Source organism: Hordeum vulgare, chromosome 4H (assembly GCF_904849725.1).
Source record: "Hordeum vulgare subsp. vulgare chromosome 4H, MorexV3_pseudomolecules_assembly, whole genome shotgun sequence".
Classification (NCBI taxonomy): Eukaryota; Viridiplantae; Streptophyta; class Magnoliopsida; order Poales; family Poaceae; genus Hordeum; species Hordeum vulgare.
Window position 1 is genome coordinate 468019396 of NC_058521.1, and position 12116 is coordinate 468031511.

The 12116-nt window shown below is 42.9% G+C and overlaps 1 protein-coding gene across 1 annotated transcript; it reads left to right on the top strand.

Annotated features, from left to right (window-relative positions):
- The first annotated feature begins 9184 nt into the window (after positions 1-9184).
- Positions 9185-9601, top strand: LOC123450626 (60S ribosomal protein L27-like). Its single transcript, XM_045127783.1, has one exon. It carries the CDS (start codon positions 9185-9187, stop codon positions 9599-9601), a length of 417 nt encoding a protein of 138 aa, XP_044983718.1.
- The last annotated feature ends 2515 nt before the right edge of the window (positions 9602-12116 follow it).

Sequence of the window (12116 nt, forward strand, 5' to 3'; positions counted from 1 at the left end):
AAGTCAGTTTGTGTTCTGTTTTTGAGTGAGCTACTTATTATTTTATTATTTACTACGACGATAGATACCACGTTTGATGAAGGAGTTGGACTCGAAGACCCAGGATACCTAGCTGATCAAGGCAAGCAATCCTTTGACCATGCTTGAGCAAATATTATATTGCATGCTAGTAGAGCAATTATTCACATTGCATATGATCATGAGTATTCGGTAAATCATCGATATGATGTTTTCGATGGCTCCTCCGAAGCACTTGCATTTTGAGCATGATCCTACCACCTATGAGAATCACGTTAATATCATGTTGACAAGTACAACTAAGCATAGTGGAAGCATGAGCATGATGATGGTAAATATCAAAGGTTTACGAAAACCCCGTCGGGTGCCACTAATGCCCGAGGGTGATGATGAGTTTGGTGGCCACTTGTGAAAAAGTGGTGCACCGGGTGTATTTTCGTGTGAGTGGTTTTGGAAATGGGATTAGAGTTATGATGTGTCGACCGTCCCAACCTTACATGTGCGACCATGTTACCCCTTTATGGGATGGGGCTTTGTTGATTACTCTGGTCGGTGCTAGGAAAGAGCCACATTACTAGTGGCGGGAGTGATGTGAGGTCACTCTCGTGACGGGGTCATGCCAGGTAGGATGACTATGTCGTTTTTATGTGTTCCGGGCACACCATTGGTCCCCGCATGGATGGTACTGTCCAGAGTCAGTGCTCGTAATACATATATCATGTGGGCTAGGTACCAATCGAGTGGATCTCTTTTTCTAGTATCGTTAGGGGAAAGGTACTGATCGGGTACTTACCTCAGGTATGTTATATACCACGAGTCGTGGATGACATAGAAGTTTCCCGGATCTCGTGGGTACAGCTTACAACCTTTGCAGAGTGGAAAACTATTCGAATAGCCGTGTCCACGGTCAAGGACAGTTGGGTAATCCTGCTGAAACTACGTCGAGTCGTTTTTGCATAAACCAAGTGTATGTGTGTGTTCAAAGAGTTATGTGAAAGAGTTCATATGACCAAGTTTGGCGACTTGGCATATCGGATGAACCTGAAGTGTTCAGCCCATAACAGATATGTTGATATTTGTAACCTATTCTTCTAATACCATCTAGCTTGTGATGCACATCCATCTATGATCATATTTATTTACGGTTAAGCTGCTATCCACCAAAACCGCATATTACTTGTTGTCATACCTACTGCATTATCCATATCATGGGTTGTTTGCGAGTACATTCAAAATACTCACTGGCTTACCACAGGTTATGTTATTGACCAGACATGGAAGGACCGGAGTTTGGAGAAGAGTACGTCATCGGAGACGGACTTGCAAACTAGGATGCCTCCCAATCAGAATGCATGTTGGTGTAGGCTGATGGCATGGGCACCCGCTTAGCCCCAAGATTTATGCTAGTAGATATATCGGTGTGATTTGGCCTTATAGGCCTTACTTATGTGAACTTGACCTTGTTGGTCATTGGTTCTATCATTTTGGTATGTTGGATGTAAGATTCTTAATATTCAGTATCTGTGTGTTCGGTGAGCATTGATCTCTGGGGTCACTGAGCACGTTCATTCGGTGATCTCGACTCGTAAGTCGGGGTCCCCACGTGTATCAATAATTTATGAAGTATTCATGCCATATTTACCTGTGTTTACAATACTTTTGTATGATTTTGATGCACTTTTATATGATTTAATGGAACTAACCCGTACTGATGCTGTTTCGAGCATAACTATCGTGATGTTGTTTTTGCGTAGAAAATAAAAGTTCTCAAAACTGGACAAAACTTTCTTGACATTTTATATGTACTATATAAAAATAATGGAGCGGAGGGCAAACCCATCACCCATCACCCTAGTCATCACAAGAGGATCCCACTAGTTACCTACTAGGCAAGAGGGCACAACCATCACCCATAGGCACGCCACCTAGCCTTGTGGGCACCTCGTAAGGCGGTTGGAGCCCTTCTTTCGCCAAAATAAAAATATTTTACGGATAAAATTCCCTCAAAACGTAATACCAAGCAGAGTTATGGATCTCCAGATATTTAAGAAATGGTGAAACACCATCAAACAAGCATGAACTAGAGAAAAAACAGAGAGAGAGAGATCCAATATGGAAAGCGCTCTCGCCCCTCTGGGCGCCATGGAGGCCAAGGACTAGAGGGGAGAACTTCTCCCCATCTAGGGGGAGGCCACGAAGGAGGAAGCCCGAGGGGGAGACTCTCTACCCCGCTCTCTCTCTCTCTCGGTGGCGTCGGAGTGTCACCGGGGGAACCATCACCGCAGTGATCGTCTAAATCAACATCACTATCTTCATCACCTCCCTCATTTCTTTTCAGCGGTCTACTCTCCCGCACCCTGGTGTAATCCCCTAGTTGAACATGATGCTTTTTGCTACATATTATTATCCAATGATATGTTGCCTTCCTATGATGTTTGAGTAGATTTCTTTTGTCCTTTGGGTAGATTGATGATATTGATTGGTTTGAGTTGTATGTTTTATTTTTCTATTGTTCTATGGTGCCTCCCGCGTCGCAAACATGTGTAGGATTCCTAATGTAGGGTATGACAATACGTTCATAATTCGCTTGTAGTGGGTGGCTAGAGTGATAGAAGATTACAGCCGAGTAAGGGGGTTGTTGCATATGGGAGTAAAGGGGACTTGATACTTATTACTATGGTTAGGTTTACCCTAATGGTTTATAGTAGTTACGGATGCTTGCTAGAGGTCCAATCATAAGTTAAAATAATCCAAGTACAGAAAGTATGTTAACTCATGCCTCTCCCTCTTATAAAACTAGAATAATTATTACTGATCTTGTTATCAATTGCTAAGGATAATTCCGCACACCATATCATCATTATTACACACACGCTATTTATAATATATTATAAGATATTCTTACTTTACTCAAGAAGCACCTATTTTCACATTTTAGTTCTCCGATATCATGCAAAGCTATCCTCTTTGTACCCACAATGTAATTTTATTTCCTATTTTTAGATAAAAGCAAATGGTGTGGTGTTCCAGGTGGCGTGAGTTGTGAAACGATTACATACTGTCTTAACTATGTGCCAAACTCATAACTCAGATATTCACCACCATGATCAAATCGTAAAAAAGTTATCTTCTTGTTACGATGATTTTCATCTTCACTCTGAAATTGTTTAAAATTTTCAAATGTTTTAGACTTGTGTCTCATTAAGTAAATACACACATATCTATTTAAGTCATTAGTGAAGGTAAGAAAATAACGGTATCCACGTGCGCCTCAACACTCATTGGACCGCATACATCAATATGTATTATTTCCAATAAGTCACTTGCCCAGTGCATCATGCCGGAAAACAGGGTTTTAGTCATCTTTCCCATGATGCATGGTTCACACGTACCAAGCGATTCAAAATCGAGTGATTCAAACACTAGTAGAAAATGGCCCATTTGTCCTGGTTCTGGAGGCCCATTAGCCCCGGTTCCGGAACCGAGACTAAAGGGTCGGGACTAAAGCCCAAAACCTTTAGTCTTGGTTCCTTTACCTACCGGGACAGAAGGGCCTCCACGTGGCCTCTGCGGGGAGCCCACGCAGGAGGGCCTATAGTCCCGGTTGGTAATACCAACCGGGACCAGGAGGTGTTTTTTTGAATGGGTGTGTTGGGGGTTTTGGAGGGTTAATTTAAGGGTTTTATATTTTGTTAGCTAGCTAATAGAGAGAAGTGTCCTCTCTTTCTCCGTGACGTAGAAGTAATGACTTTAGCAAGTTATCTTCGATCTCTTAGGTATTGTGGCGTACCGACCATTCATTTACAACATCTGGGCTAATGAACCCAACGTCGAAGATTCATCCACACATGAATCTAATCCGCTTTCCTTCCCCCAATGATATAATAACCAATCATGATCATAATAACAAATCATCATGATAATCATGATCAACATCATCATCATATTAATATAAAAACTCTTGCATCACTATAGCTAATAATCATCATAGTCATTACCACCAACACTAATTAATCATCATTTTCGTCAATGAGACATCATATAACAAAAGTTGGTCACTAGTCATAATCACAACTCCTCCTCCTCATCATCATCAACTATAACACATTGCAACACATAATAACACATTGTACCTAGGACCTACTCCTCTCTCATAGGACCTACTCTACCCTCTCTGGGGTAGAATATCATAAAACAAGATAGGCCCTGACTCTCCATTATGGAGAATGGAGATGATCTTGTCTCCCATTCTTGGCCTGCACACAATGTTGCTTCCAAGTATCTCTCTATGATTGACCATACATTTTTTCCAATCTTTGATTGTCATTTCATCGGTTTTAGAAATCCGGTATGGACAGGAGTGATGCAGACACCTAGGCTGACTTGGCCGTGTTGGTCGTATGCTCATAACATCAACGCGACCTCTTGGAAACATCAGATGAGGCACACAATCTTGCGGGATTTTCTGTTGAAAAACATAGTATTAACTTTGTAGCTAGCAATGTAGTTTAGTTTTACAAGAATTTATGCAAAAGATGCACGAATGTCATAATAGTTGAAAATCTTACCATGCAATCTCCATGCATGTTACCGTAGTTCACCACGTGCATTAGTGGCACGTATTTACCATAATGTGGGGGAGTTTGTTGATAGGTATTGTGATTCTCAAGATAATTGATAAATGTGACAAGATGATGTTTTTCCTTACAAGTTAATTCCGCTTCATCATTGTAGTAATAGGTTCTATCTACCATCTTCCGTACATTTTTTGAAGAACGAAAATAAGTTGTCAACTATTTTTAAATAAACAATATAAATTACTTAATAAATATGGTTGAGAAACTCACATAATGATAGAACTAGAGGCATCTGCACATCGACCCAAATGTCGATACTACCTTCAATTTCATCTTCCGGACGAATATCAAAGGTGATAAGCATATTAGGCTCAGATGCATAAGCTTTGCATAGTGCTTGCCAATTTGTGCATTCAAAATAGGAGTAGGTGTCTACATTGTACAACTTTACGGCAAAAGTATAACCATGCTCGGTCCTCAAGTGAACTCTCTTTACCTCCATAGTTTTTTCAGTACTGAAACCAATCTTATCCAAGACATAAATTCTTATATGGCAGGGGATATGCTAGTAGAATAGTAACAAATATAAGTTGAAGCAAAAGAAGTCATGCTTAATTACGAAAAAATACTTATCGTTGTGACTTACTGTATCCACTTCGAAGTCCTTATCCAGCATGATGCTGAAGCGCCTATCATCAACTAGGTGAGGCGTGTCGCACATGCCGCACTCGTCTTGGCAGTATTCGCACATAGCGAACTTCCTTTCGTCGTCAGACATTTCCTTCCTAAAACTGATCAACACACAGATCACTATTACTCAATATGCAACGGGTTGACTTTAGGTCTGTCGAGTCTTTCCTTCCTAAACTCTAATCTCACGTATATGGTGGACACTCCTTCTGATATTTCGACCGTCGGTGATGGTCGCTACTCCTCCTTTCCCTAGTGCATTACAAATATCTAGCACAAGGAAAAGAAGGAGAAGCGACCCCCACGACAACAGTCGGTATTCTTCCTCTATCTAGCACACAAGGAAAAGAAGGAGAAGCGACCCCCACGACACCTAAAGTCAACCCGTTGCATACATCAAATAATTGACATATAACTCATCATCATCTTACTCATTTAACAACTCATGAAAGTTATACAAGGAGCAACGACAAACAGAAACATAACCAATATTATCACTAATACATGTCGAATATTATCATACAATATCACTGATAAAAACCCAGTTGATGTCTCACGGTGTAGGCGGTGGCAACCCAAAGATAACGAACCATCACCGGATCATAGCTCGGGTGATGTCCCTGGAGAACCTGCCAGGTATTGGAGAACCTGGCATCCAACGCAGCCATGTAGAGATAGACGTGCTCGTCCTCCTCCCTGACACGGTGATATACCACCTCCGTGGGGGCCAGCTCCCTCGGCACCGATAATGGCCCACGCGAACGCCACCAAAGAAGCTCTAGGTCAACGATGAGACCCGAATTCCTCACCAAGGCGCGCCCCCCGGAAGGTAGCCCCTGTTGGAAATATGCCCTAGAGGCAATAATAAATTAGTTATTATTATATTTCCTTGTTCATAATAATCGTTTATTATCCATGCTAGAATTGTATTGATTGGAAACTCAAATACATGTGTGGATACATAGACAACACACTGTCCCTAGTGAGCCTCTAGTTGACTAGTTCGTTGATCAAAGATGGTCAAGGTTTCCTGGCCATAGGCAAGTGTTGTCACTTGATAACGGGATCACATCATTAGGAGAATCATGTGATGGACAAGGCCCAAATTATAAACATAGCATGTGATCGTGTCATTTTGTTGCTATTGTTTTATGTGTGTCAAGTATTCATTCCTATGACCATGAGATCATGTAACTTACTGGCACCGGAGGAATACCTTGTGTGTATCAAATGTCGCAACGTAACTGGGTGACTATAAAGGTGCTCTACAGGTATCTCCGAAGGTGTCCGTTGAGTTAGCATGGATCAAGACTGGGATTTGTCACTCCGTGTGACGGAGAGGTATCTCGGGGCCCACTCGGTAATACAAATTACATATAAGACTTGCAAGCAATGTGAATAATTGTAAGTCATGAGATATTGTATTATGGAACGAGTAAAGAGACTTACCGGTAACAATATTGAAATAGGTATACGGATGTCGACGATCAAATCTCGGGCAAGTAACGTACCGAAGGACAAACAGAATGACATACGGGATTATATGAATCCTTGGCACAGAGGTTCAACCGATAAGATCTTCATAGAATATGTAGGATCCAATATGGGCATCCAGGTCCCTCTATTGGATATTGACCGAGGAGTGTCTCGGGTCATGTCTACATAGTTCTCGAACCCGTAGGGTCTGCACACTTAAGGTTCGATGATGTTTTAGTATAGTTGAGTTATATGTGTTGGTGACCGAAGGTTGTTCTGAGTCCCGGATGAGACCGGGGACGTCACAAGGGTTTCCAGAATGGTCCAGAAATGAAGATTCATATATAGGAAGTTGGTGTTTGGATTCCAGAAAGTTTTCGGAGATTGCCAGTAGTGTACCGGGAGTGACGAATGGGTTCCGGGGGCCCACTAGGTGGGCCCACCACGCCCCAAGGTGTCCACGTGGGTTTATTGGATGTACAATAAGGTATAATGGGCCGACAAAGTCATCCAAGGAAAGCCCATGAGTAAAAAGAGGAAAATCCAAAAGAGGTGGGAAATAAGGAAGGAGTCCTAATCCAAGTGGGATTGGAGAAGGACTCCTCCCTTCCCCAAGTCGGCCGACCCAAGGAGGCCTCCTTGGCTGGCGCTCCTAGGGCTTTGCCCCACCCCTTGGCTCCTCCTATATATACTAGAGGTTTAGGGCTTATTTGAGACACAACTTTGACGGGCAACTCAAACCTACACCTCGTAGTTCTTCCTCTAGATTAGATTTCTTCGGAGCTCGGGCGGAGCCGTGCAGGAATAGTTCATCACCAACACCGGCGCGTTGTCACTCTGCTGAAGAACTCATCTACTTATCTGTCTCTCTTGCTGGATCAAGAAGGTCGAGATCGTCATCGAGCTGTACGTGTGCTAAACGCGGAGGTGCCGTCCGTTCGACACTAGATCGGAACGGATCGCGGGACGGTTTGTGGGACAGATTGCGGGATGGTTCGTAGGACGGTTCGAGGGACGTGAAGACATTCCACTACATCAACTGCATTTCTTAACGTTTCCCGCTGTGCGATCTACAAGGGTACGTAGATCTAATCTCCACTCGTAGATGGACATCACCATGATAGGTCTTCATGTGCGTAGGAAATTTTTTGTTTCCCATGCAACGTTCCCCAACAACACCTCCGAGTGCCAGCTCGGCGAAGCCCAGTCCCGGACATGCTGGCGCCTATCAAACAGACCAGCGTTGACCACTCGACGACGAGGATGCATGCCGGGAATCGTCGACGTCGAGACAAATTCCTTTGAGAAATTTTTCTTATTGTTTAATGTTTTACTTTATAGTTATCATTTATACAATAATCATCTCATTTGAATTTAGCTAGCACCCACTACCTATTTTTCTCAACATGCCAGTATGACACCAAATATACAATAACAGAACACAATATATGTATTTTGCAAACATTTACGCAACAACATTCGGGGCTTGAGCAAATATTTTGCAAATATACAAGAATCATATCCAAGAAAGAACCCTAGGCATGGGTATGTCTGACCAGAGGTTTGGGTCGGTGTCGGGGTCGAGGTCGGGGTCGAGGTCGGCGATGGGCTCGGGGTGGGGGCGGCGACGACAACGGGCTCGGGGCGGGGGCGGTGACGGCGACGGGCTCGGGGGCAGCGACAACGACGGGCTCAGGGCGGAGGCGGCTACGACGACGGGCTCGAGGCCTGCGACGACGATGGGCTCGGGGCGGGGGCGGCGAGGGCAACGGGCTCGGGGGCAGCGACGACGACGAGCTCGGGGCGAGGCAGCGATGGCGACGGGCTCGGGGGCGGCGACGATGACGGGCTCGGGGCGGGGGCGGCGACGGCGAAGACGACGGGCTCAGGGACGGCGGAGATGACGACGAGCTCAGGGATGGCGATGATGACGAGGAGGAATGGATCGGCGGCAGCAGCGCGGGGAAAATGGGAGAGGTTGGGGAAAATTTGATAACTCCCGCCTTATATGCGAAAACCACTTGTCCCGGTTCGAGGAACAAACCGGGACTAAAGGTCAATTTTCAGCAACCTAACGGGCGGGAAGAAGAGACCTTTAGTCTCGTTTGTGCCGCAAATTGACACTAAAGGGGGTCTTTGGTCCCGGTTTGTATGACCAACCGACACGAAAGGATGTCTTTGGTCCTGGTTGGTGCCACAAACCGCACGAATGGCATGTGCCTGCCACGACCGAAGTGCTTGGTGAAGAACCACCAAAAACAAGATCTATTCTTCACATGATTCAGCGAAACCCTAGCGCCGCCAACCCTATATAATCTCCTCCCCAACCACGCCGCCAGCTTTCCCCCCGCACACAACCTCCAACCCCTCCCCCAACCCGAAACCCATCGGTGGCGGCGCAGTGCGAGGAGAGGAGAAGGAAGATGGTGAAGTTCCTGAAGCCGGGCAAGGCGGTGGTCCTGCTGCAGGGAAGGTACACCGGGAATAAGGCGATGATCGTGCGCGTGTTTGATGAGGGCACCCGCGACCACCCCTACGGGCACTGCCTGGTTGCCGACCGGGCCAAATACCCGAAGAAGGTGATCTGCAAGGACTCGGCCAAGAAGACGGCCAAGAAGTCCCGCTTCAAGGTCTTCCTCAAGCTCGTCAACTTCACCCACCTCATGCCCACCCACTACACCCTCGACGTCGACCTCAAGGAGGTGGTCTTCGGCGCCCCCGACACCCTCACCACCAAGGACAAGAAGCTCACCGCCGCCAATTCCACCAAGGCCAAGATCGAGGAGAGGTTCAAGACCGGCAAGAACAGGTGGTTCTTCACCAATCTCCGCATGATTTGACATGATTCAAGAAATGCCAACAAGATCTATTCTTCACATGATTTGACATGATTCAAGAAATTCCAACAAGATCTATTATTCACATGATTCGACATGATTCGACATGATTCAAGAAATTCCAAAAAGATCTATTCTTCACATGATTCGACATGATTTAAGAAATGCCAACAAGATCTATTCTTCACATGATTCGACATGATTCAAGAAATGCCAACAAGATCTATTCATCACATGATTCGACATGATTCCACATGATTCGACATGATTCAAGAAATTCCAACAAGATCTATTCTTCACATGATTCGACATGATTCAAGAAATTCCAACAAGATCTATTCTTCACATGATTCGACATGATTCAAGAAATGCCAACAAGATCTATTCTTCACATGATTCGACATGATTCAAGAAATGCCAACAAGATCTATTATTCACATGATTCGACATGATTCCACATGATTGGACTTGATTCAAGAAATTCCAACAAGATCTATTCTTCACATGATTCGACATGATTCCACATGAATCGACATGATTCAAGAAATTCCAACAAGATCTATTATTCACATGATTCGACATGATTCAATAAATGCCAACAAGATCTATTCTTCACATGATTCGACATGATTCCACATGATTCGACATGATTCAAGAAATTCCAACAAGATCTATTCTTCACATGATTCGACACATGAAACATAACATCTCATATATATCCACACTAAAAATAGAGTCTTCATGAACCATTCAAGGCCACATCATCAATTTTCAACACTTTTTGACTTCATTTGGTATTTTTCATGCTTTTACTGATTTTTTGGAGCTAAATGAACCAGAAATTGAAAAGCACTACAAATGAACTCTTAATATATAGGTTGAAAGTTGGCATGGTATCATCATTTCACCCACATAGCATGTGCTAAAGACTTGAGAGTGTTGCCGCAAAAACTGGATGCACTTCGTGTACAAATCGAACAATCTCTTTCGAAGTATAAGGGTTTCATACGAAAAATCATCTGTTACAAAAGGCATTTCATTTTTTCGAACTTATTTGAACTCCAGACTTTTTGTGTGTTCAAAATGAACCATTCAAGGCCACATCATCAATTTTCAACACTTTCTAACTTCATTTGGTATTTTTCATGCTTTTGCTGATTTTTTGGAGCTAAATGACCCAGAAATTGAAAAGCACTACAAATGAACTCTTAATATATAGTTTGAAAGTTGGCATGATATCATCATTTCACCCACATAACATGTGCTAACAAGTTGAGAGCTTTGCCGCAAAAATTGGATGCATTTCGTGGACCGAGTTTCCCAGATTGGTGAAACCGAGTTGCAATGAAAGTCAAGTCCTTCACTGAAAATAGACAGAAAATAATCTAAAGATTCTTATAAGATACCGATTAAAAGAAATAATAGAACAACACAAATAATAGGTTTAAAAAAAATATACATACATGTAGATGAGAGTTGTATGGTTCCAAGGAAGTATGCAATGAAAAATGTGAACCATACATGAAACTCCATCTAGATGTAGGGCGGTGACCAGGCCACCTATATTAGATTATTTGACTTGAGGAGTCAAGCAAGAATGCTTGATCATAGGTCATACTCAATGTTAAGAACAAAAATGCGGTTATCATTTTTCTATTAAACTTTTTAATGTCTTCATATCACTTGAGTGGCTTTACCTCATGACTTGATGCAAAGCTTTATCAAGGATATAAGTACATAGCTTCAAATGAGGTTGATTACATGGCATGTAGGAGAACTTGTTGTGGATGCTCAAGGTTGATGAAGATCATCTTGAGTTGGGAGCTATCCTTGTTGTTTTAGTTCATTTTTCACCTACAATGGTTAGTCATGCAAGGAAGAACATAATATATCCAAATGACATGAGTGAATTTCATTATCATTTAATTGTCAAGGATATGATTTTATTGTCTTCTTCCTTCATCTCCGAAGAAGGGATTGTTGATACTTGGCTATTTCAAGATTGCGTTCGATGTGAGCTGATTGCAATCTTGCAAAGTGTTTTTCTTCCAAGTACCTAAAAAAGGTTAGATGCAATACAAGGGAGCATAGTTTCCAAGATGTAAGATAATGTCATATCAATGGCATCATGCATAGACAATCAATCTCATGCCCTTACATGCATCCGAGTGAGTCTAGCTCAAGTTTGAAGCATCAATGGTGTTCAACTCACTCCTAAAATGACAAAATACTTTCTCATCAAGTGGTTTGGTAAAGATATCAGCTAATTGTTTGTCAGTACGAACATGCTTAAGATATATATCTCCTTTACCAACATGAACTCGAATCAAATGATGTCACATTCAATATGTTCTGTTCAATAATATTGCACACGATTATAGTCAATTTTAATAGCAATTTCATTGTCACCCAACAATGGAACATTTCTAACATGAATGCCATAATCCTTAAGAGTTTGAGTCATCCATAGTAATTGCGCATAGCATGATCCGACAGCTATATATTCAGCTTCGGCAGT